Genomic DNA, 27,901 nt, shown 5'->3' on the forward strand with positions numbered 1-27,901 from the left:
TCACTGACCACAAAGAGTCCTCTTCAGGTCATCTCGCTCTTTATTTATGTTGTCATATCTGTCCTGGCACAGGTCATAACTGGACTGTATCTGGTCATTCTGTTTAGTCAGGTTGTTATATCTAATCTGTAACAGGTCAAAACTGGACTGTATGTGCTCTAGGTCTTTGGCCAGGTTGTTGTCCTCTTGAATAATTTCAAAATCTGCAAGAAGGAAAATAAACACACTTATTCATGTTCTTTACATACAACTTTCTTCTGATATTAAATCTTGTCTTGACAATGAGACAAAGGGCCCTATTTTGGGGAAACAGGCAAGGGCGGCCGTAGGATCCTGAGATCAGAATCAGAAACAATGTATTGTCACTTCCATAATACACACTCAGCCTGTGCTTGTAACAGTGCTTGTAACATTAAACACACATACATTTAAAAAGTGCAAAGACATTCAAATCATGACAGAAGAGAGAGAGCAAAGAAAAATATAAATATAATAAAATTAAACAGCATACTGTAGGTAAAAAACACATTCAAATGTGCAATTTAGAAGTTCAGTGCAATTCAAAATGCATTTTTTTTCCATAAATGTGCTATTGAACACCCTTTACGTCGTGTGTTGATTAAAAACATATTGAACCAATGAAAAGTATTAAAAAGTGCTTCTGACAAAAACTCCACCAAAAGGGGGTGGAGTTAGTTGGTTTAGCTGACTCCAGGCTCCACCCCCTTTTGACCTCCAACCTCATTGTGAGCTTAGAGGTCCATTCAGCTGTTCTTATCAATGATGAACAAAACCTCCTAACTCCACCTGTTTTTTGTTAGCTGGTTTCTGCCCGACAGCAGAGATATATATATGTACAGGTTTTCCCTCTAGGCAGGGATGAGGAGGAGTGTCAGGAGAGAGCATGGAACACTTGAGCATTGAAACAGTTTCAGATATTCCGAATAAATATGCAGCTATTGAAACATTTATAATTGATTTAGATCAAAACAACACTAAACCTGATGCGCACATAGAAGTGTCATAGATACTTAATATAAAACATTACAAGAAATTACTGTAAATGATATGAAACTGAACTTACAGAGAGAGAGTCGGAGACCAATGTTGAGGAGAACTTGAACAATACAAAGCAATCCAAAACTGATTCCAACCAGCCTGTACAGTCTTATGTCTGGAGGACACACACACACGCACGCACGCACACGCACACACATACACACACACACACACACAATGAGAAAAAGGAGTAAGTAAGCTCCGTTCAAATCTTTCAACCTCTTGTCTTAAATTTTTTAAAGTAGTTTTTTGGTGGTTTTTAGTTTTAGTAACATCTCTTACCAGGCTGCAGTATCTTCTGTGGATCTTTCTCCTTAGCTGTAGTCTTGGTGTCAACATTCTCATAGTTTATATTTTCCTCCTCTTGCATCTCAATGTTTTCAGAATGTCCAGCAACCACAGCCATTTCTACCTTTATGACTTCTAGCAAGTATTTGATACTGTACACCTCACAACACACTGAAGAAAAGGAAAGTGTGGTCTTCCTTTTATTCATGTGCCTCTCTTCCTCTTGTATTTTGGTTTGTTCCGCCTTAATGTTTAAAATTAAGCAATAAGCAAGAAAAAACAACAACCAACATCTACATAGCTTTTGTGAAATGATGACGTGGTTTCTGGAGAAGTACTCTACATTCCAAGTTGGCCCATGATATTTCTAGTAAGTTCTGTATGCGCTAGTAGTGTTTGCAATGTCACTTGACACGTGCTGGTTACATGTAACCAGCACATGTAACCAGCGTGCACACTCACACACACACACACACACACACACACACACACACACACACACACACACACACACACACACACACACACACACACACACACACACACACACACACACACACACACACACACACACACACACACACACACACACACACACACACACACAATATTTGAGATTTTGAAATTAATCTATAGCCAGCTATTTCTGAGTAGAATTTGTAAGGGCACCTAACTTGTTCCTGGTTCATTATCATATTGTGCAAGCAAGGCTATTTTATTTTATTTACATTTTTGTAGACTTTTTCATGCCTGGTTGCATTTGGCTAAACTGTCATTTGAACATGACTCTAAATTAGCAATGCATGTGAACACACACACACACACACACACACACACACACACACACACACACACACACACACACACACACACACACACACACACACACACCACACACACACACACACACACACACACACACACACACACACACATCCAGTGTTGGAGCTTCAGCACCCATAAACATTGGAGGCACAGACACTTTGTCTAGTTCATTAATTAGATGTATTTGCTTGTTTGACAGTCAGGGACAATACACAATAAACCATTGTAAAAAATATTCATAGAAAACAAGACATCACATAATACAATTAAAAGAAAACTACACTGCAAACTGATAAACCTTTTTCTCGGTAGCACCTACATAACAACACAATCTCATTAGAAAATGTACAATAGATACTTCACCACTTAACGTGGTGTTTTGCATGTGATTATAAGTATATATTGTGTTCGAGCAGACATTTGACTTAACACAATGTTTTGTGGGGGAGTGGGAAATTACAATTAATGGTGCTTTAGTGGGTGTACTTGTTCCATGATTACATTAAAATACAAGGATACAGTCTTGTGCTTATGTTGTGTTTTTGTGATAAAAATATATATAACAAATGAGAAATGCACATTGGAACTTGAATACGTAGTATACTGTATATACAATATCAACTTTCTTTTTATTATGTGTTTGCACAGCAATGTTACAAAATCTCCACATTCAGTAAATGGAAACATGCCAGAGAAGTAGAAGGGGAAAAAAAGAAACATACATGTTTTTAGCATGTATGTTTACTGCATGCTTAGCATACTGTAGCCTAGCTAAAAAGTCCCCAGAAACTTTTTTGTGTTATCCTTTTAGCCTTAATGTTTTACTGTATACTCCAAGCTGTTTACATGTTTTGAAGTCAATCAATTAAAATGTCTGCACCTATAGTATTACGTTATCCTTTGACTCCCCCCCCCCCACATATTTTTTTCAGACTCTGTACATGTAGTGTTTTTTTTTCTTCTGTTTTATTGTGATGATATTGAACTGTTTGGTGCTACTATATATGTTTATGAATTGAATACCAAGGACCTCAATGGAAACAAGACCCCAAGGACTTTGTTGGACGGACCTTTTAGACAAAGAGTTTTTAACTATACTTGTGCTGTTTTGCATTTATGCCTAATAAAATATTCAATCAATCAAAAAACGGCCACTGTCAGGCCCTGTGTTGCTGCAAATGGTAAATGGTGCATTTATATAGCGCTCTTATCCAATGCGATTTACATAGATTGTGCATTACATTCACCATTCACGCACACATTCATACACCGATGGCGGAGGAAACCATGCAAGGCACCAACCTGCTCATCGGGAGCAATTAGGGGTTCAGCGTCTTGCTCAAGGACACTTCGACAGTAACTCTTCTGGGGGAGCCCGGGATTGAACTGGAAACCTCACGGCTTCCATCCGGCCGCCACAATGCCGCAATCCCACCTAGTATAAGGCCTACTGCACCTCCTACTACTGCACCAGCAATTGCACCATGTGGGCCCAAAGAACTTCCATAAATTGCCCCAGTTTGAACTCCACTCCAAATCCCAGTACCAACCGCAACACCAACTACAACGAATCCGTTCATTATCTCAGCTTGTTTTCTTGCTTTTTTCTCTTTCCTTCTCTCATATTCCTTTTCTTCCTCGTCCTCACGTCTCTTCTCTTCATTCTCTTTAAGAATTCTCTGTGTCTCCTTCTCTATGGCTCTCTCTGCTTCTTGGAACATCTCAGTGGTGTAGTGGCTTCCTCCATTCATTTCCACCATGTGGTAGATTTTCTCCATCAGTTCAGTGACCTGAGAGGGATCCTTAGTGTCGTTGTTGAAGACATGATAGCGACCGGCACATTTTCTTATTAGTTCTTGTAGTTCTGGACAATCATCCAACATCGTTTCAATTGGTTCATCTCTTAGCCGGTCACCATTAGTGAACAGAACAATGGTGTATTTATTTGACATTTGGCCAAATAGTTTCTGAATTAGTTCAACAGATTTCTTCTCCTCTTCTGTGAATCTATCCAGTTTGATCACAATCAGGAACACATGTGGACCTGGAGCAGCTAAACTAATACACTGTCTGACCTCTTCACTGGTTTCATCTATGCCAAACGTGGTGTCAAATAATCCTGGTGTGTCAATGACAGAGACCTTTCTAGCAGCCACTACACCCTTTTTACATTCCTGTCTTACCTCACTTTGAAAGAGACACAGACTCTTTCAAAGTGACACATGTATTTATAGGCCGCTATACGTCACTAGCCAATCAGATCACACTATTTCACCGTATTGTCACGTGTCACGTGAGGCTTGACCAATGTTAGTCCCAGTTTCAGAAAGTGAAAACAAACTCTCCTGGTGGAGACAATAACAATAACAAATAAATAATAGTCTCTGTGCCAATTAGCCTATAAATTAATTTCATCTCATTAGAATGTTCTCTTTGCTTCTCTTGGGGGAAAAAAGTCTCCTGGCAATATACATACCTTCATACTCCTTCTTGGTTCTTGAATCTGCACTCATGTCTGTCTTGGTTTTCTGTTATTGAGAGAGACTACTATGTCAATATGACTCAGACATAACATGCCCATATATGGGCATATAGCCTACTGATGACATCGGGGATCTCCTTATATGGGCATATCGGTCGCGTAGCGGCCCGAACCTCTATTAATATATCTGCATATAAAGGCAGATGATGTCCTAAACACAATCTACAGTTTTTCATCACATAATCAAATGAGCTGCAATACATTCCTTATACTTCTATATAAGCAGGGGAGTAGTGCTATAGGAGAGGCACTTATAAAGTTAAAATTATTAATACATTGACAATTGACAATGAACCAAAGAAAAAGTATAAACAGTTAATGTGTACGTACATTTCTATTAATATTAGGGTTAGGGTAGGGCCTGTAGACCTTTTTTATTTGGAATAGCCAATTCTTTTTTACCCATTTTTTGTTGTTAAGCCAATTAATTCTTCCCACTGTTGTTTTACCTCACTGGTTCACCTGCCAGTGAGGAGCCCCCACCAGGAGCACAAATCGTCTCTGTCTGACCCCTCCCATTTAACATTCCCTGCTGACAGGTGCCGTGCCTATTATAAAGCTCTTAATACTTTATTTAAACATTTCTTATTGAGTTTATAGACAATTATATACAGGGTATCTCTGACAGACAGACAGACAGACGCATCATGATTTGACAACTATTGCAGGGCATTTGACATGCATTGATGATGACGTACAGTAGCCTATAACTTGGCTGACATGCGGTCACTCACCTGCATATGAAGACAGGGAAAAGAGACCTGATGATGAGATGATCCTCCTAATCGTGTGGTGGTTCTTTAACTGTTCTGAGATCTGGGAGATGGCAAAAGTATAAAAAGAAATACTTCTGGTAAAACAGCAGTAAAAATAACATGTGATGACAAATAAACGTGATTCAGATTAAAGGAGACACACCATGAATTTCACTTTTTTTTTTTTTTTGGGCTCCCCAGTGTCTCTTGTACCCCCAAAAATATATTTTTTTAACATTCAGTCATTCATTCTCATTTCAGAGATTTTCAGAATGGGCGTGTCTGAACAGGCCATCTCAGAATGGCATGTTTGCTTACATCACGAACCATTCTGCCCATGTATTTTGACAGACAGAATTGCTCAGTAGCACCTCTCTGCCCAACAGGACGTTTTGGTATTGCAGCTGAAAGTGCTTTATAAGCCTGAGAGAATTGACTTGGGATGAGTATATCTGAGTGTTGATTTAGGCTCAAACCTTTTGAAAATGGTTTGAGGGACATACACCATATGATATTAAATATCAAATATTTGTTTTTAATTCATGGTGTGTCTCCTTTATGATTCATCTTCTTTACTCGAGTACCTAAATGTAGAAAAGGCACACGACACGCCCTGCAATGCACTCACAGTTTAAAAGCAAAAAGTAACATTTCTTTAACCATTATAACTTCAAATAAAACCAGAAAAGGCAGTTCCCGTAGAAACTGTGTGGGCTCTCTGAAAATACATAAAATATGTAGTAGAAATTGTATTTAAGAGAACTATTCACTAAAACTTACAAAAAGTATAAATATAATTAACTATTGAGTACATTTTAATACTGCTTTAAAAGCAGAAATACATTGATCAAAAAAGATTACTAAGCCATTATGTATCACACCCAGGTGATACATTCAACTTTAGAGGGTTAATTTATTGGTGGGGACAAATCACATCCATTTCCAAGATAGTGGGGACATGTCCTTCATACACCTATGTCTACATTGACTAATGAAATGAATGGCAAATATTATCATTTCTTGACAAATAAAGACATTACAGATTCAGTACAATACTTTTTTTCAACAGTTTCAGACAAATTAAAATGTTTGGTAACAATTCCTATGAAGCCCATATCTGTACTAAATATTTATAATGCATTAGAAATGGCTTATAACACTGTATATTTATAGTTATTATCAATAAATACTGGTAATGCTTTAAAACAATAATCATAACACATTATAAAGCATTTTATAATGACTTATGAGGGCAGGTTTTCTAATATAATTGGTGGGCACTCACAGACATTTTGGCAAGGATCACAGTGTATTATAATTTTCACAATTGTAATAGTCATTGGAATACATAAAAAATGTCATGTATTCTAATTACTGATATTATTCAATATAGTGTGCTTATAAGCCACTAAGTGGTCATTTCTGAAGGAGTAGTAGGCAGACACTTTCTGTGCATATATTCTATTTCTCCCCACTTTACTTAAAGGACCTAATGACCACTTATGACTTACACTATAACCGTGACTGTAATGAATGGTGAAATCATTTTAATGGATTATAACTATGATAATTATATTACACAATTATTTGTTTTATATTTTAATAATCGTTATATATTAGAGTTTTTGTATAGTATATTATTGTTGTAAAGCATTGTTATTATTATGAGTTCTTAGAACAATGATTATACAGTGGTATAAACAGATTATAATGCATTGTAAGCATGTTTATAATACATTATATGGGTTTCATTAAGTGTCACTGGTTAGGTAACACTTTCTACATGTCACTAAAAGACAAGTGGTCTCAGTGTCTTACCTGCTTCAATGTTGAAATCCTGATGTGTAGGTCTGGACACTGGAGAGACAGAGAAAGTATAAAGACAAGGTATGAAGTTTCATCAACAGGGACCAGCTCACTGACACATCTGTGGTGTCTCCCCGATCATTTTAAATATTTCAGTCTGCAATTCTTTCAGTGGGGGGGAGTCAGAAATCTATCTCTGTTTATTCGAAGCGAGGCCATTCAATATAAATACTGTAAAGTGTTCATGTGACCTGATTAAGGTCTGCACTACAGAGGCAGATAACAGAACAGTAGGAATAACACAATCAAGGATCAAGGTTCAGGGTTTATTTAGTACCTGATGATTACAACCATCACTGTGAAACAAACGTCTCTCCTCTACTTCATCGGAGCTCCCGAATAGCTGATAAAAACTTTTAAACTACTGTAGCCATTGTAAATATGAAATGATTCAATACTGTAGCAACTGCATGGCCTTTTTCTCACCTTAAAGGTCATAAGAAACAGTTTTTTGTTGCCTGGAACAAGGGTCTTTGAATTGTGTGTGTGTGTGTGTGTGTGTGTGTGTGTGTGTGTGTGTGTGTGTGTGTGTGTGTGTGTGTGTGTGTGTGTGTGTGTGTGTGTGTGTGTGTGTGTGTGTGTGCGCGGATGTACAGTAAATTAGCATCTTTGCTAAATCTGGTGTATATGTATGTACATTACATTTGATTATATTGTTGTTCATTAATATGTGGTGTCCCGTCAAAACAAATAAATAAAGTAAAGTGTTTACTTAAAAAACAATATAATGGATCCACTGTGTAAAAACCTACAGTAAAACCTGCACTGAAGACCACCACTCTGACCCAGACTTGCTTTGTGATCTTGCATTTTTGGTGGTTATAATAACAGATGTTAACATGCATGGATGGTCACAACAAACTTGTTACAAAATACTATTACATAATTGACATTGGTTAACTTAGGCCTGTGGATGATGCAACTATCCCAGAGAAACACAGCTAATTTCCCCTCATTGCAGTATGTGCGTGTCACTCACAGGAATAATTACAACATTGGTACAAAACAGTTACAAGGAAAACATAATTTGGCTGAAATTGCCGTGTCCGATTGCCGTGAAACATTGCTGGCCCACAATAACCTACCTGCCCTGGCAGAGATCTGTGCTCCAAGGAGCACATTTTTCCAGTTGCATTGTGTTTTTATTTATTGTGTGCTTTGGGCGTTTAGTGGCCACTGTAAAGGGGTTTATTTATTAAATTGGGTATATTTACCTTTTTAAACTTGGTACTTGTCTTTGTCTTCAGTCTTTGTGCCAGTTGCTCTCCTTCTTCTCAGTGAACCTAGTGGGTTTTTCGATTTCTATTGTTTTATACCTAGAACACTTGCACTTTAGTATAGTGTCAGGTTATAGAGAGCCACAAATGGAGCAGAGGGCAAACAGTATAGTCCCCATTCAGGCCACACCATTTGCCACCTACCTAATTAGTTGTAACACAGCGAGAAATAGACTACGCCACCCTTTAGTTAGGCTGAGTTAAAGGGAACTCAATAAACACTATAAGATTTCCCAGTCAGGCTGTCAAATGAATGACAAACACAGAGTGTATAAACTCATAGTACAATAGTACTGATCTTTATTTAAGAAAATCTATGAGGTTAGAAGAGCAATAGATAAAATATAGCAAGACAATTATTGATCAACACTAGGAACCTGGGCAGTCCAGTGAACCCTTTATAATATACACAGAACCCAGTTGGGTCACAGCCAGCTGCACATAGTAGTATACATAGGCTACTGATGTAATATAACTGAATGCTCTGTCATGTTAAAACTGTGCTCAGATGGGAAGCAGCCAGATTAAACAAAATGCAATAACTCAAAACCATATAAACTAATAGGGACAATACACCATAGGGCAGCGGCAGACAACGCCTCGGCAATCTGTAAAGTATTAATTATAAGATTCAATAACATACCATAATTATTAATAAGATTTAGAATATAGAGGATATGCGTGTGACATCATCATCAAACCGGAAGTTATGCAGGAATGCCTACTGAGTGTCAAAAAAAAACTTTCTGGCCTTGACAGCACATGCATCCAAACAGAAAAGTCATATCTGATTGCATTAAACAACATTAAACAATGTTAAACTCACTTTGCATGTTGCTTTGCCACTCGCTTTGCCACTCGATGTGCTATTCACTTTAAGCATGCGCATATCCTCTATAGCAGTGCTTCCCAACCCTTTTTCTGCCAGGGCACACCTTTCATAGCCAGAAGATCCCAGGGCACACTGGGGCATGTATATTTTACACTGTGTGTGCGTGTGCGTGTGCGTGCGTGCGCGCGCGCGCGCGTGCACGTGTGTGTCTTCTTTTGACAACCAGTGGCACAGGGTTTTATTCAAATGTCCAGAATGATAGTTGTAATAATTTGGGTATATAAAATATCTGGGTATTTTACATGCAATTTGTTCAATTGTATAATTAAATTGAGAAATGTATTTCATCCGTGTCAAATCAGACCAATTTATAACCTCCCTGAATCATAAATATGCCGCACGCGTCCACGCACGCACACACAGTGTCCTCCTCTGTCTCAGCACATAGGACAGGAAGCCATAACATCCTTGACAACATCAGCAGCAATGGGGAGTTGACTGCCTTGATGAGGTAATGTACTTTTTACTTTTACTTTTTTTTTCGAGTTTCAAATCTCTTGTTTTATATTATATTATAATATTAATTATATTGCAGCTCACATCATTGATGGTGAAGGCAACCATGCACCTGCTCATCCGGAGCAGTTGGGGGTTCAGTGTCTTGCTCAGGTACACTTTTCCACACAGCCGGAGGAGGAGGGGATTGAACCACTACTCCACACTCTACCTCCTGATCCACTCCCACGGCGATCAACCCAGCATGGAATCAGAAGAATCACTTCATGGAGCAGACTCTTCCTGTAAGCTTTGGTGACTTAATTCTCTAAAGTCACCAAATTATATAAAAGTATTTCCCCCATACACCAGCCTCTACCAGTCTGGTGTAGAGGCTCTGTGGCGGGAGCGTAGCTATGTTCCCCATGTTCTATGTTCCGCGCTTACAACCCTAAACCTAACACTAACCCTAACCCCTTTGGTAAGCGGGGAACATAGAAGCCGGGGAACATATGGATGACCCCTCCGTGCCCCTAGATCTGGGGTTCTCAAACTGTTTTTATACCACAACCCTATTTTATGGGGGGGACTTTCAAAGTGGGAATAATCTGAAAATAAAAGCATACATCGTTGGCCTTGGATACTAATATTAGCAAATTGAATTACAGCAGTGATTCTGGTGATTTGTAGGCCTAGAATAAAACTAGCCTGTGATAAAGACAGAGGCTGCCTTTCCCACCTTACAGCCACATGTAACCTACAGTACAGCATTTCAATTATTGTTTTCCATGACTACAGTTTAATTATTTTCTGTTTATCATATATGCTACATATTCTCATCATAATGCATATTTGCCATTATTTTATGTTGCAGTATATTCACCATGACCTTTTGTTACTAACCTGACTCAGCCAGATGAGGGCGGTATTAACAAAATGTGTGTCGCAAGCTTCTTCCATTTGGCGAAGTCAGGTTATTTTGTTACAGCCTCATGGTCAACTCCAAATACTTGAATGCTACAATGCTAGCTACGTGGGAATTCAGGGTGTTTGTGTTTTACATCTTGACCCTTTACATTCTACACATTCCTTTTTATTGTAACGTGGATTTCTTGACTTAAAGGAGAAATCCGGTCATTTTAAGTGTTATGTTTGATGTGTGTCAAATCACTTACCAACGTATAAATGAAAATCGCGTTACTCCACAGAGCCCCCTATCAACCCCCACCGTTGGCATTATAGGAGGATATAGAATAGCCCAAATTCGCCTATTTTAACCAATGCAAAGTCTGTTTTTTTGCTTCTAGTACTCATTGTTGAGTCCCATGATAATGTAACAGGCGCTAAAACTCCCGACAAGCTAACGGCTAATAACAGAACGAGCTAATGCTGGTTGCTGGTTTCTCTCCCGACCTGGCAACCTGGGGCTGCCATCCAGAGAGATAAGCAGCCCCAGCGTTAGCTCGTTTGTTATTAGCCGTTAGCTTGTCGGGAGTTTTAGCGCCTGTTACATTATCATGGGACTCAACAATGAGTACTAGAAGCAAAAAAACAGACTTTGCATTGGTTAAAATAGGCGAATTTGGGCTATTCTATATCCTCCTATAATGCCAACGGTGGGGGTTGATAGGGGGCTCTGTGGAGTAACGCGATTTTCATTTATACGTTGGTAAGTGATTTGACACACATCAAACATAACACTTAAAATGACCGGATTTCTCCTTTAATATACCTTATTTCATTCAACCTTTGTCATTCATTGGATACCGCAGTTCTCTATAATTTCTCTTACGCGATGTAATATATTTCCATATAACATACATAGATGTAAGCACTTCACAAGTAAGCTACAGACAGAGAGGAACCCCCTGGTGGGGGTGACAATTAACATGGCTATTGTTCTAGTTGATAGACATAGCGGCTATGCATTTGGGATCAAGGCTGGCACCTCTCTTTTCCTGGCCCTTTACAGTTGCAAATGTGGAGGGCCAGGGGAAGTGGGGGTTCACCTTTGAGGGTGGACACACCCACATGTACCTCTTAGATCTCAGGTGTGGCCACTACCATAAATATAGACTGTAAAATGTAAGCTTGGTGTGTGTGTCACTCCAAGCCGTCAGGCTGTGGAGATGGCTGTTTGTACTGTACTATGAAATAAACTGGAAGAAGTAACCTCACTATGGAGTGATGACTCAAATCCATTCTTCAAACATCCATTCACATCTCTGGAACATCAAACTAACTTTACAATATGGCGTTGTTGGCAATTAGTATAGTGCATTAAACCTGTAAGTCTGTGGTTTTAAAAGATACCACAAATGGTTTTGTCGGCAGTCGCGTTGGTTTGGTTATATGGGGACGGACGCCAGTCTCCAGAAATACTGAGCCAGGCGTCGAAAGGACATGCGCGGACGGGGACGTCTGAATTTTGGCCTTGCGGTGGATGGAAGGATCAGTTATCTCCGGCGACGTGGGGGGACCACTGCAAGGACATCGGCACGACATGACGACAACTTTTCGAGGATCTACGGGGAGAGGCCCTCATCATGACCAGATCTAGGACGGCTGTAACGACTCATCTGGCTGCACAACTTATCCTCTGCGATCGCTAAAGGAGCGCGCTGCGGTGCTGACGGCAGTGCGGGGAACCTGTGGATCGACGGGGTTCTCTCGTGGCGGGTAATGTTGTGAGGATGGACGGGAGACAGCGGGTGCCAGCAGAACGTAGAACCGGCGATGAGGGGTTCTTCGTGGGGAGTGTGTTTACATTTTCTACGATCGCAAGTAGAGCGTGCTGTTGTAAAATGCAGCTATCTGTTGGACAATCTGGACACTGTACTGGGAAAGCGGCCGGGGCGAGTAAATGACGTTGAGGGAAACTACAGAGAAACATTATCGAGCGGGACATTGTGCATACGGGACCTGGGGTTATATTTTTGTGATGTTGGGGGTTTAAACTGTGGAGCGAGGGCTGCCATGGCGTAAGTGTTGTGAGGATATTTTTTTACTTTCTGGTCTCTGGTATTTTATGTGAGCTTACTTTGTGTTTTTGTTATTTCATTGGGGGTACACTGCCTTGTCTTTTCACTGTGGGCGCTTCCGTTCGTAGCTGTCATTTGTCCTTGAAGGTACAGTGTAAGCTTAGGGATAAGTATTAGGCTATCTTTGAGTATTATTTGGTGGCTCGGCGGGGGGGGCATTGACTTGGAGGGTGGTGTTATCGGTTGGTGAGTGATGATTCAACTGTATGCTGTCGGCTTCCATTGCTGGTTAGCTGTGTAATGTTTCATACTGGAGTTTAAAGGACTAACAGAGGGATCCTGCACGCTAATTGGAATTGGGAAATTAGTTTTCTGTCTATTTGTAAATCACCTTGTCACTGTACTATGTCATTTTGGTTCTTGTATGTGCATTGTTCTGTATTGGATGTTGTTGCTATTTAGTATTCCTGAATGTTTTATTTTTGTCCTGGTTGTGTTCCAGTCATTTGTCATGGGGGGCGGTTCTTTGTTTTTCTTTTGGAAATATATGTTTTTGCGGAAGACGTTTGGAGTCTCCCGTGGGGGGTCTGTAATATATTTCCATATAACATACATAGATGTAAGCACTTCACAAGTAAGCTACAGACAGAGAGGAGCCTGGTGGGGGTGACAATTAACATGGCTATTGTTCTAGTTGATAGACATAGCGGCTATGCATTTGGGATCAAGGCTGGCACCTCTCTTTTCCTGGCCCTTTACAGTTGCAAATGTGGAGGGCCAGGGGAAGTGGGGGTTCACCTTTGAGGGTGGACACACCCACATGTACCTCTTAGATCTCAGGTGTGGCCACTACCATAAATATAGACTGTAAAATGTAAGCTTGGTGTGTGTGTCACTCCAAGCCGTCAGGCTGTGGAGATGGCTGTTTGTACTGTACTATGAAATAAACTGGAAGAAGTAACCTCACTATGGAGTGATGACTCAAATCCATTCTTCAAACATCCATTCACATCTCTGGAACATCAAACTAACTTTACAATATGGCGTTGTTGGCAATTAGTATAGTGCATTAAACCTGTAAGTCTGTGGTTTTAAAAGATACCACAAATGGTTTTGTCGGCAGTCGCGTTGGTTTGGTTATATGGGGACGGACGCCAGTCTCCAGAAATACTGAGCCAGGCGTCGAAAGGACATGCGCGGACGGGGACGTCTGAATTTTGGCCTTGCGGTGGATGGAAGGATCAGTTATCTCCGGCGACGTGGGGGGACCACTGCAAGGACATCGGCACGACATGACGACAACTTTTCGAGGATCTACGGGGAGAGGCCCTCATCATGACCAGATCTAGGACGGCTGTAACGACTCATCTGGCTGCACAACTTATCCTCTGCGATCGCTAAAGGAGCGCGCTGCGGTGCTGACGGCAGTGCGGGGAACCTGTGGATCGACGGGGTTCTCTCGTGGCGGGTAATGTTGTGAGGATGGACGGGAGACAGCGGGTGCCAGCAGAACGTAGAACCGGCGATGAGGGGTTCTTCGTGGGGAGTGTGTTTACATTTTCTACGATCGCAAGTAGAGCGTGCTGTTGTAAAATGCAGCTATCTGTTGGACAATCTGGACACTGTACTGGGAAAGCGGCCGGGGCGAGTAAATGACGTTGAGGGAAACTACAGAGAAACATTATCGAGCGGGACATTGTGCATACGGGACCTGGGGTTATATTTTTGTGATGTTGGGGGTTTAAACTGTGGAGCGAGGGCTGCCATGGCGTAAGTGTTGTGAGGATATTTTTTTACTTTCTGGTCTCTGGTATTTTATGTGAGCTTACTTTGTGTTTTTGTTATTTCATTGGGGGTACACTGCCTTGTCTTTTCACTGTGGGCGCTTCCGTTCGTAGCTGTCATTTGTCCTTGAAGGTACAGTGTAAGCTTAGGGATAAGTATTAGGCTATCTTTGAGTATTATTTGGTGGCTCGGCGGGGGGGGCATTGACTTGGAGGGTGGTGTTATCGGTTGGTGAGTGATGATTCAACTGTATGCTGTCGGCTTCCATTGCTGGTTAGCTGTGTAATGTTTCATACTGGAGTTTAAAGGACTAACAGAGGGATCCTGCACGCTAATTGGAATTGGGAAATTAGTTTTCTGTCTATTTGTAAATCACCTTGTCACTGTACTATGTCATTTTGGTTCTTGTATGTGCATTGTTCTGTATTGGATGTTGTTGCTATTTAGTATTCCTGAATGTTTTATTTTTGTCCTGGTTGTGTTCCAGTCAGTTGTCATGGGGGGCGGTTCTTTGTTTTTCTTTTGGAAATATATGTTTTTGCGGAAGACGTTTGGAGTCTCCCGTGGGGGGTCTGTAATATATTTCCATATAACATACATAGATGTAAGCACTTCACAAGTAAGCTACAGACAGAGAGGAGCCTGGTGGGGGTGACAATTAACATGGCTATTGTTCTAGTTGATAGACATAGCGGCTATGCATTTGGGATCAAGGCTGGCACCTCTCTTTTCCTGGCCCTTTACAGTTGCAAATGTGGAGGGCCAGGGGAAGTGGGGGTTCACCTTTGAGGGTGGACACACCCACATGTACCTCTTAGATCTCAGGTGTGGCCACTACCATAAATATAGACTGTAAAATGTAAGCTTGGTGTGTGTGTCACTCCAAGCCGTCAGGCTGTGGAGATGGCTGTTTGTACTGTACTATGAAATAAACTGGAAGAAGTAACCTCACTATGGAGTGATGACTCAAATCCATTCTTCAAACATCCATTCACATCTCTGGAACATCAAACTAACTTTACAATATGGCGTTGTTGGCAATTAGTATAGTGCATTAAACCTGTAAGTCTGTGGTTTTAAAAGATACCACAGCGAGCAGATATTTCTTCCATCTCTTCTCTACGTCTCTTCTCTTCATTCTCTTTAGCAATTCTTGCTTGCTGTTCCTCTCGTTCTTTCATCATTTTCTCAGCTTTCTTCTGGGCCTCTCTCTTCAGTTTTTTCTTCAGTTGTTCCATCTCTTTACGTCTCTTCTCTTCGTTCTCTTTAAGAATTCTGTGTTTCTCTTCCTCTATGGCTTTCTCTGCTGCCTGGAACATCTCAGTCGTGTAGTGGCTTCCTCCATTCATCTGCACCATCGACTCGATTTTCACCAGCAGCTCAGTGACCTGAGAGGGATGCTTGTTTTTGTTGTTGAAGACATGATAGCGACCTTCACATTTGTTGATTAATCCTTGTAGTTTTGGATCATCGTTCAACAGTTCTTCAATTGGTTCATCTCCAAGTCGGTCACCATTAGTGAACAGAATCATGGTGTATTTATTTGACTTTTGGCCAAACATTTCCTGAATCATTTCCACAGATTTCTGCTCCTCTTCTGTGAATCTTCCCAGCTGGATCACAACCAGGAACACATGTGGACCAGGAAAAGCAAAACCAATACACTGTGTGATCTCGTTAACGGTTTCTTCTTTGCTAAACTTAGTGTCAAACAAGCCTGGTGTGTCAATAACAGCAACCTTTCTACCAGCCACTAGACCACCTGCCTTCTTACAGTTAACTGTCACAGATTGTGTTGTAAACTTGGATTCAAAAGCTTTAGAACCCAGGATGGTGTTTCCAGTGGCGCTCTTTCCAGCTCCAGTCTTCCCAACCATCACAACGCGAAGTTCTTCATCATTTATGATGAGAGCTGGTGGATTAAAAGGATATGGTTAAGGATGCTAAACATTTGAGGTTTCCAAAAACATTGTTTAATGACTCTGTGATGACATAGTTTTCATTAGAGATTTTGCTTGTCTTGATTAACCACCTAAACACTATATATACTTATTGTACAAATACTTATTTGACAGGAGTCCAGGGGCCTTTAGTTGGCCCCTTATTCCCTTCTCTGCCTAAAATAGCAGATCTAGTGCAACACAGTGTGAGCTTGTAGATCTGGTGGTTTTGTCAAATGCTCCCCCCAGAATAGAGACACTAGCGTTAAAAAAAACAGAACAAAATGCATTGCTTCTGTATGCCAGGATACATCAGGCTGGGTTGCCTAGTTATGATGGCTGTGAGGGTTTCATCCATCAGGACTCAAGCAAGCTGCAGAGGGAAATAGCCTGCCTACGACTTACTTTTCACATAATATGTGAAAGCCTATACAGTGAATGTATGTAGGCTATACTGTCTGTCAGTGTCTAAAGACAAATATTGAAAAAAGTACTGTACTTTGAAAATACTGAAAATGTACTTTGTAATTTGTACTTTTGCATACCTAAGCATACCAACTTTCACTTGTAGTTGAGTAATATTTGACCAGGAGTATCTATGCTGGCAAACTTTTCAATGACTAATTAGTCAATTATAGATTATTTGTACTGAGATGTCTCAGCTTTTCTTTGTTATTTTTTACTGTAGCTTACGGTCTGGAATTCCTTCAATCTATCTCTGTCGTTTACAATAAGTGGGACCATTTTGTTAACCATGTAAACTTCAATCTGCACCACAGAGGGAAGGTAAAATGTTTGACCCCAGGAAGAGTAGTTACTGTCACCTCACTGTCAGGTACTAATGGGGATCTGAAATATACAATAAACAATACCATCAAAGGAGGAATAACACACAGGGTCCTATTTATCTGGTGCAGGATGTAGGGTCAGGGTGCAAATACGTAGGGGTGTGTCCAACTCCTAATGTACTGGGGGAATCCAGTCAACAAAGTAGGCTTTAAGTGAATAAAATAATTAGCTATAATAAATCAATCTTTCATGCAATCAGAATAAATCATAAACATTTTGCCAGGCTCGGCAGCACGAGCCTGCAGTGTTTGAGGCATAGAAACATGACAAAAGTGTTGCAGAGGCACAGCCACAGTTGGAAATTAATGATTGACTGGCCACTTTATTGCTTGTTGCCACTGCCGGTGAGAGAACAGGGTGAGAGTGGACACATTTACCCAAATGGACCCCCACGGGTACACTCTCAGAGTTAACTTAAGACTGACTATTTTACTGTCTGCAATTTATGGGCACAGTTTCCTAATTCCATCTATATTGAATATTGAACCGAGAAACGTGTTAATGTCATTCTATTGAAAATGTGTGTGTGTGTGTGTGTGTGGCCCAAATTGATTTGGAACCTCTTTGCATTCTCCATGATGCACGTGAGATGAGGCTGGACAGAGGCTGGTTCAGTGTGTAGGAGCAAGATTTAAATTAGGGAGAGAGACGTTATTGAAAAACACTCACAATAATAATATTGCAGAATTATAATGTTTTCACCCTGAAATTGTCCTTCGCTCATACACTGGACCTAAGTTGGCTCTGTACTTGGACCACTTTTTTATGTCTACACTAAATCTCTTTGCCAAAAATAGAAGATGAATTCATGGATTCATTTGTTTTCATTTCTTCACAGTGAATTAAGAATCCCAAAAACAAAGAGAATACTTGATAAGTAGAGAAAATTTGGGTCCAGGATAAATTTGCCAAAAATGTACAAGCTCACAACGCGACGCGTTATGAGCTTGGGTGGAAGTGGTTAACCATAGTAACCTTTTGAGCATAATTTTGATACCGTGATTTTTATATCGTCCCATCCCTAATTTAGACCAATGACAAGATTTCTATCATTTTAGCCTCCCAGACCCATGCATGCCAGACCTCAATCTGAACTGTTTATTGTTGCATACATGGCTGCTGGGTCGCAAGACAAGTTTCAGTGTGAACTGACAATAAAGTATTATCGTATCGTATTATCGTATCGTATCGTATGCCATCATGTAAACACAGATGGTTGTTGGTGGCCGGTGTGGGCATGATTTAAAGCGACAGTGCTACGTTTTTCTTTTCAGTTTTTTCGCCCACCAAACCTTTCCACCCTGTCTGGGGTGAACCTGGCTTGTTAGTGGGGTCCCCACCTGTCCCATTACATCAGTGCAAACCTTTTCATGTCAAATACCTTCAAAATTAATTTGTACACATGTCAATGTGTGTGTAAGTGTATGGGAGTGCATGTGAAAGAGGCTGCTGGAATCCCCCCAACCTGAGCCCTGTCAGCCACCGTGTTGCTCGCCTGAAAGCCAAACGAAAAGTGTTTCCTTAAAACTGCACTATTATATGTATCTTTCCTCTTCTACCCCGGATTTGAACCCGGTTTCCTGCGCAAGTGCTGACATTTTTACCATTTAGTTAATGGAGCCTGCCTGCTTGCTCAGGGGATAAATTGAATCTTGACCATCAGGTCAAATTTCGCGTCAGATCCTGTCTAGGTGAGACATGACCTTTAACACGATCTAAATGTCTCAATAGAAGAGCAGGGAGACAAAATACAACCACCCCAATTATATAAGTTATATTGTATTAAACATACTCTACCAAACATATTGGACAACATTAAAATGTATTCATTAAAAAAGTAAGGCATGTGGCCATACAATCTATACTACCTAATGAGACGTTGTGAGGTTTGAGGAGTCAGTGTCATGGCTGCTTATGAATATAATTATTGTCTATTGATAAATAATCGCATATGTCTGTAATTTCTTTATTAGGAGTAACCCCTTGAGATGAATCATCTCGTTTTCGAGGGGGTCCTCAAATTACAAAATACACTTCATACATTAAGACAAAATATTTTTTACAGACAAATCTGACAACAACAACCAGACAAAACAAACAAAACAAGAAACAAGACAAAAAAAAACATACAACGATAACACAACAACAACTACAACAGTACACATAGCACGTATAGATCAGTATAGATCAGTTATAATGATGATTAGTCGAAACATGAACAGGTAATCTCAATCTCATCAAAACATGCTTGATCATTAGCTTGTGACTGGTCATCAATAACAACAATAACAGCACCTAGTAAACAATATTTTGTTTAATTACATAATAAACATAGGCTTACTGGGTTTCTGTAACATACATTTTACGGTAGTTGACTATGTTATATCACAAAGAATTAAGAATCTTAGTGTCCAAACATTCCTATAGGTCTAACGTAGAAGAAGCATACTGTATATGAAATGACACACAACTGAAAGTTAGAGGTTTAATGTCTTTCACTCAACTAAAACACACCAGAACTGTGGATTAGAACAGAACATAGACATATCAATCAGAGTCTATCAGAGTTTAACTGGAATGAATAAAGGAACATAATGATGATAATTAAGTAGTAAGCCATTATTTTTCAGCGTAACATAACATGTTGCAAACATCAACTCTATAAATGCTGTGCCTTTATTTTTGATTGTCTTCTTTACTTTATTTTATTGTCATGCACACAAAGTGCCGAACCCTCATGGGTTAAATACAATACTCCAAATGCACAGCTGCAGTGGTCAAACCTTTCATTTCATTACACAATTAGAAGTAATTTTTAGCTTGATCTTGAACAAAATTGTCATGTCTTGTCTCCCAAGCCTTACAAATACAACCTTTTTGGGGGCATGAGAATGCAATTATACCAACATCACCGCTATAAATGGCTGTTTATTGTAATGTGGATTTCTTGACATAATCTTGTTTAAAGGGATATTTCACTTTCAAACATGTTTGGGGTCATTTTAACATCTACTCAGGCTTTTGTGATCCCCCAGACAGTTTGTCAGTTGCTTGATTCAGTATTTGGATATATATACAAACCCATTGTAACTTCAAACTCAATTTAACCATGATAGATTAATTGAAAACACCCATCCTTGGTTCTGGTGAACAATATCAGTATTGTCCTTCTAATTAAATGAAAAAAGTAGTTGAAAAAACACAGCCCACTCACGTATTAGAAGGACAATATCAGTCACCAGAACCAAGGAGGGGTGCTTATGTATAAAATGGAGTTTGAAGTTACAAGGGGTTTGTATAGGAAGGGGGCGTGTAACTTAACAACTGTCTGGAGCGTTGAAAAAAGCCAGAGTAGACGTTTAAATGAACTAAACATGTTTGAAAGTGAAATATCCCTTTAACCTTTTTCATTCATTGGATACTGCAATTCTCTTTAACTTTATCAACTACCTCAGTAGCAGCCTCTACAACTGTATCAACTGCTGCCCCTATAACTGCCCCTACTGCTGCACCGGGTGCGCCAGCAATTCCCTGTCCGATATCACGTCCAATTTTCGTGAACGTTCTCTCTGCTTTATCTCTTGCTTCTCTCTCATGTCGATCTTGCATCTCTTTCATTTCTCTTTTGTGAGCCTTTCTCTGTTCTTCCATGTCTTTACGTTTCCTCTCTTCCATCTCTCTAGCAATTCTTGCTTGTTGTTCCAGTTGTTCTTTCTTCATTTTCTCTTCTTTTTCCAGAGCCGCTCTCTCATATTTCTTCTTCAGTTCTTCCTCCTCTTTGCGTCTGCTCTCTTCATTCTCTCTAGCTTTCAGAGCCTCTCGCAGGTGGTCATGATTTTTCTTCATTTCTTCCATCTCTTTGCGTCTCTTCTCCTCATTCTCTCTAGCAGCTCTTGCTTCTTGTTTTTGTCGTTCTTTCATCATTTTCTCTGCTTTTTTCTGAGCCTCTCTTTCATATTTCTTTTCCAGTTCTTCCATCTCTTTACGTCTCTTCTCTTCATTCTCTTTAAGAATTCTCTGTTTCTCTTCCTCTATGGCTCTCTCTGCTGCCTGGAACATCTCGGTGGTGTAGTGGCTTCCTCCATTCATTTGCACCATCGACTTGATTTTCACCAGCAGCTCAGTGACCTGAGAGGGATCCTTGGTGTTGTTGTTGAAGACATGATAGCGACCTTCACATGTGTTGATTAGTCCTTGTAGTACTGGATCATCGTTCAACATTTCTTCAATTGGTTCATCCTCAAGTCGGTCACCATTAGTGAACAGAATCATGGTGTATTTATTTGACTTTTGGCCAAACATTTCCTGAATCATTTCCACAGATTTCTGCTCCTCTTCTGTGAATCTTCCCAGCTGGATCACAATCAGAAAGAGATGTGGACCAGGAGAAGCAAAACTAATGCACTGTGTGATCTCTCTAATGGTTTCTTCTTTGCTAAACGTGGTGTCGAACAAGCCTGGTGTGTCAATAACAGCGACCTTTCTACCAGCCATTACACCTCTGACCTTCTTACAGTTGACTGTCACAGATCTAGTTTTAAACTTGGATTCAAAAGCTTTAGAACCCAGGATGGTGTTTCCAGTGGCGCTCTTTCCAGCTCCAGTCTTCCCAACCATCACAACGCGAAGTTCTTCATCATTTATGATGAGAGCTGGTGGATTAAAATGATATGGTTAAGGATGCTAAACATTTGAGGTTTCCAAAACCATTGTTTAATGAATCTATGACATTAATACGTTTTCATTAGAATTTTTTGCTTGTCGTGAAACTCTATAACTTATTTGACAGGAGTCCAGGCACTTTAGTTGGACCCTTCCTTTCTTTGCCTAAAATAGCAGATCTCGCGCAACACGGTGTGAGCTTGTAGATTTGGTGGTTTTGCCAAATGTTCCCCCCAGAATAGAGACGCTAGGGTTCATGTGGTTAAAAAACTGAACAAAATACATTGCTCCCAGTGATGCTATGCTCATTTGAGAAGTGGTTGCTCTCTATTTTAATGACGTGACGCGCACGTCGCTTAACACCTACAGGTCACACAATGGACAATTGATATGCATATAGGCTAATTCCTATGTTAATGTACCTGGCGTGAGTCGGGAGCCTTTGTAAACTTTGATGAAGTGTGAATTTAAAGTAGTTTTAAATCTATGCGTGTGCCTGCGCGCCCCCCTGGCCAAATAAGTGGTTGCTCGGCGTGCAACCCCGTCCACTGAGCATTGCACCCCTGATTGCTCCTGCATGCCAGGATACATACCATCATCTCCCTTCTTGCTCCTTGAAGCTGCACTCATGTCTGTTTTGAGTGTGTTTTTCTTACTAGAGAGAGAGAGACAGAGAGAGAGAGACAGAGAGAGAGAGAGAGAGAGAGAGAGAGAGAGAGAGAGAGAGAGATTGGTATCATTAGCCCCTTTCTCATATGAACACTGGAATATTTCCGGGGAATCAGGTCGGGACATTGACTGGTGTTGGCCTTTCACGCATGATGTAGCATGCAACAGTAGAATGTACATTTCAGATCCGTTCACACACAAAGGTATAAGTATACCCGTTTGATAAGGTGAGGGGCGGAGTCAGGATAGACGCACACATTAGCTACTCCCACTTAAATATAACACCACTTAACTCAAGGGGGCTGGCAGCTTAAAGTCTGTTGCATGTACGCTCCTACTGAGCCGGAGTGTTGCGTTCATACTTACAGCCCCCCCCCCCCACTTCCCCCGTTTAAAGTATGGAAAACTTCCATAATAGGCCATAATATGCACATTAAGACAGATAATACTCACAACACAATCTACAGCAACAGTTTTTCATCACTTAATAAAACTATCGAAATGTGTGCTATTTGTGCTATACGGGGCGCCTATCTCCACCAGGCTGGGTGGCCTAGCTGCAGGGCTGTGTACGATGGTCAGTAGAGAAAGCTGCAGAGAGAAATAGAATTTCTATGATATATGGTGCAACTTTTCACGATTGTGGCACCCCTTATGGGCAGAAGGGAAAGCACTTTTGGACATGCGCTCTGACTCCATAGAAGAAGTCGCAGTACCTTTGAGGTGCCTATAGGAGCTGTGTGCATTATCAACACATTGTAATTGCACCAGAAAATTCATAAACACTACATTTCTATGTACCTTTCTATTAATATTAGGTCGTAGGCCTATTACCTATTGTGCATACCGAATAATCCTGAAGGGGGCGTCAACAAGTCTCATTTGGTAGCGCGGACATCTTTGTGGGGTATAAACCAGGTTGACTTAACATTGACCCCCACAAGTATGTCTGCAGCTATGCCCCCCCCCCCCCCCCCCCGTGGTGACTAAATTGTCATTTAGTTTAGCTCTGACTATTGCAGGACATTTGACATGCATGATGATGACATAGAGTAGCCTACAGTACATCTTGCCTGAGATGCTGTCACTCACCCGAAGACAGGAAAAGGAGACCCGATGAAGAGACGTTCCTCCTGGCCCCCTGTGGTGGTTCTTTGACTGTGTTTTGAGAACAGGGAGAACCTATTAGTGGAAGTGTAATAAGTGAGGAAGTTAGTGAGTAATACCTACCATAGACATAGATAAATACATACAGTAGACCATCAACATTAGGTGCCATTTTAAGATTAGCTTGCCATAACTCCACTGCAGTATGCCTGAGTTGTATACAAGTACCTTAGCCTATAACGTTTTTCTGTTTTATAACTGTTACTGTTACTATCTTGTGTAAGATCTGCCCAGATTGGGATGAAGACAAAGGAAAAAGAAAAAACCTCCGACATCTACACTTCATGGAGTAAATTGTTTTTACTGAATTAACCGAATTAAAGTAACAAATACCGTGCGCACACGCTGGCACGCATGCACGCGCGTGTTGCGCCCCCAGTAGCGCGCACATAAATTTGTGTCTATGGCAACCTTTGTAATAAACCAGTGTTGTGTTCTAGTTTTTTTCTGAAGGTATACGCTACGATACGATGCGCGTGGTCGTGGGTATACGCTCTCGCGTTTTCAATGGATGAGACAGTTTTTGAAGGTATACGGTACCGACGAAAAAAAATCTCAAGGTATACGCCGTACACAGCATCTGACGGTAGAACACACCACTGTAATAAACCAAACCACTTGAAAAACTGTGGTAGAAATTAAAATCTACTCCTTTGTCTATGTGCAACCCATTTTCTCTGTGACTTGGCTGTTGTTTCTCTCAAAATGATTTAATCTTTTATACACAAGAAACAAGCAAACCTAAAAATAATAATAAAACCTCAGCATGGTTCTGACAAAACGAGATCAAACATGAAACCAAATGAAAATTTTAATAAAACTAGGGGAAATATTTCAATCAACATGTCACTCGACTCTTCACAACAACAACAAAATCTTGAGACAGAGGCGTCACTTTAAAAAAAAATGAAATGAAACTAGAAAAATAAGAAAATTTGGGAATGGCAAAAAAAAAGCGCGCCATATAAAAGTTAGCTGATCTAAAAGAGTGACGCGTTGTGAGGTTGCAGATGTGCTATTTTTCTACGGTATATAAAAAACATGCCTGTATTGATATGTCCAAAATAGGTTGAAAGTGTAATGAATGCATGGTTGCAGAGAAGAAAACATGTGTCTAAAACATGTGTGTCACTTGCAGATGGACGGGCAGGGATTGAGCTGCACAGCCCTGATGTAAAATCTGATGATTCTCCTAATTTTGTTTTCCAGAAGGCGAGAAAATAATGCAGAAAAGTAGGCCTACTGAATTTGAGGTTAATTGCAAACACTATGGGAATGGCAACTGCCATCCGTTGGGATCCAAATAACACCACTGGGTTGAGAATTCAGCAAATGATGAGGATTTTAATAATGGAAAGACCTCCTGCTTCAATAACATACATGTGGATATACATGTAGTAGACGTGGCTACGTTATGGAGGCAAATGTAAAAAAAACACTTAACACGGCAGCCGATAGCATATTCATTTGAATCATCACTCAATTGATTGTTTTCCATAGTATGCTTTAAGTTCCTATTCATAGGTAAAATAATTGGTAAAAAAATCAAGGTTCAAAATACTATATAGGCCTATATAAATATATAATTGTAGGAGAAGCACGCACGCACATACACACACTCGCTCGCGCGCGCACACACACACACACACACGCACACGCACACACACACACACACACACACACACACACACACACACACACACACACACACACATTATTATCATTAACAGAACTGACATCATGCTAAATACATACAACTTCACTGCAAGAAATTGTTAAGATTCATTCATTCATTATGTTTACATTTTTGGGCGGTGTAACCGCCCCTATATGTGAGGTTTGGACATCGACATTCGCTGCACCGTGGCCACCATTGTACCCCCCTAACCCTGCACCTTGATTGGCCACCATTGTACACCCCTAACCCCTACACATTCAATGGTGGCTGGCCACCATTGTACCCCCCTAACCCTGCACCGTGATTGGCCACCATTGTACACCCCTAACCCCTACACATTCAATGGTGGCTGGCCACCATTGTACCCCCCTAACCCTGCACCGTGATTGGCCACCATTGTACACCCCTAACCCCTACACATTCAATGCAAATGTATACTTTTCTTTAAGTGAGCTTCCATCACTGTGATGACCACTAGCTGCAATGTGATTGGCTGACTCTATTGGCTGACTCTATTCAGGACTGTGATTGGCTAGCGAAACACATGACACATGTGCATAGCCCTATAAATAGGACTATACACTTAAAAAAACATAGTGAGTCACCCATTGTGGGTGGAAGGGGTATAAAAAAAAAACACATTATTTTTGTAAGTGAACTTCCATCACCGTGATGACCACTGTTAAATAACAACAGTGACATAGTGCTCCAATTCCACATGCTGTGATTGGCTAGTGAGACACAATTAATCTAAAACCACTTTGATGTGACACTAGTATATTTAACTTAGATGCTGTCCATTTCGTGAGAGCGGTAAGAAAGAACCCAAAGATCACTATGGCTGAAATGAGAAAAGGGAAAACCAATATTGAGAAGAAAATAGAAAGTCTTCCTAGAACTGGCCCTTTGAGATCAAAGTATATTTCAGATAAGCTTAAAGACAGAATTGTGACAAAGGACAGATCTGGCCAGGGTTACAAAATCATTTCAGCTGAACTTAAGATTTCTAAGGACACAGTGGCCAACATAATCCGTAAATGGAAGACGTTTGAGACAAGCAGGAGTCTTCCTAAAAGTGTCCCCTTATGCCAAACCTTGGTGGTGATGACCACTGTGATGACCACACACCGCACACTTCACACTGGGTGTGATTTTTTAAATACATACATACATAAATCAAATTTGTACTTTTGACGACTTTCATTCCACTACATTTCAAAGACAAATATTTTTGACTCCAATACATTTTTAGGAGGGGAAAAAGTACAATATGAATTAACCCCTTAACCACTCAAATAGAGTGGAAAAAGCTCACTCTACGTAATGATACGATGCGCCGCAAGCTTGTATATCTATTTTCACTATTATTGATATTTCCTTGAAACTTTCTGGAAAACCTTAAAATGGGGTAAAATGGATTGACATTAAAAAATAGAATGTACTTTGTAATTTGCACTTTTGAATACTCAAGTATGTTTTTTAAAGCATGTTCTTTTTAATAAATACATTAAATCCAGAAGTACAAATGTGACAAGGCAACTTTCACTTATAGTTGAGTAATATTTGACCAGGAGTATCTATACTTTGACTAAAGAACTGGGGTTGAGTACTCTGTCCACCACTGCAGATTAGTAAAATTTTAGGGGACAATTCATGTCCAATTCAAGATAGTGGGGACACATCTTTCACACACCTACTGTATGTCTACATCAGTCTGTAAAATACAGATTTGTATTCCTCTCCAAAATTATCATTTCATGTAGACACAGGTGTGACTGTAAGTTGGTCAGCAAACTTTTTAAGTGACTACGTTAGTAAAATTATTGGCAAGATTATTTGTATAACTATTCATTGTATAACTTAAACTATAATTGTAACTATCATAACTATTCATTGTATAACTTTATTATAGGTTCAGTACCTTGTTTACAGTTTAATTTAAATTTTCATTTGCAAAATGTTTGTTGCTAAAAACTGATCAATGCTGTCATTAACATCCATTAAAGAATTTAAGTCACACATATCTTCATGTCACTAAAAGACAAGTGTCTTACCTGCTTAAATGTTGAAATCCTTATGTAACATAGGTCTGAAGATCTAGACAGAGAAAGTATAACGACAGGCTATGAAGCTCCATCAACAAGGACCAGCTCAAAGAGACATCTCTGGTTGTCTCTGTTATTTTATAGCTTACAGTCTGGTATTCCTTTAGTGGGCGGACTCAGAGATCT

General features: G+C 40.2%; 1 protein-coding gene across 1 annotated transcript; it reads right to left on the reverse strand.

Moving 5' to 3' along the window:
* LOC311054041 (GTPase IMAP family member 8-like) lies at positions 1–27,804 on the reverse strand (the record flags this gene model as incomplete). The annotated part of the gene is made up of 9 exons (XM_084069922.1): positions 27,725–27,804; positions 23,918–23,983; positions 22,750–22,811; positions 20,917–22,146; positions 15,793–16,617; positions 7,288–7,326; positions 3,821–4,291; positions 1,342–1,518; positions 1–203 (listed from the first exon to the last, which is right to left on the reverse strand). Exons 3-9 carry the CDS (start codon positions 22,784–22,786, stop codon positions 1–3), a joined length of 2,982 nt encoding a protein of 993 aa, XP_083926048.1. The 5' UTR covers positions 22,787–22,811; positions 23,918–23,983; positions 27,725–27,804.
* Positions 27,805–27,901: the final 97 nt, after the last annotated feature.

Source organism: Gymnoscopelus microlampas, assembly GCF_963454915.1.
Source record: "Gymnoscopelus microlampas genome assembly, chromosome: 2".
NCBI lineage: Eukaryota > Metazoa > Chordata > Actinopteri > Myctophiformes > Myctophidae > Gymnoscopelus > Gymnoscopelus microlampas.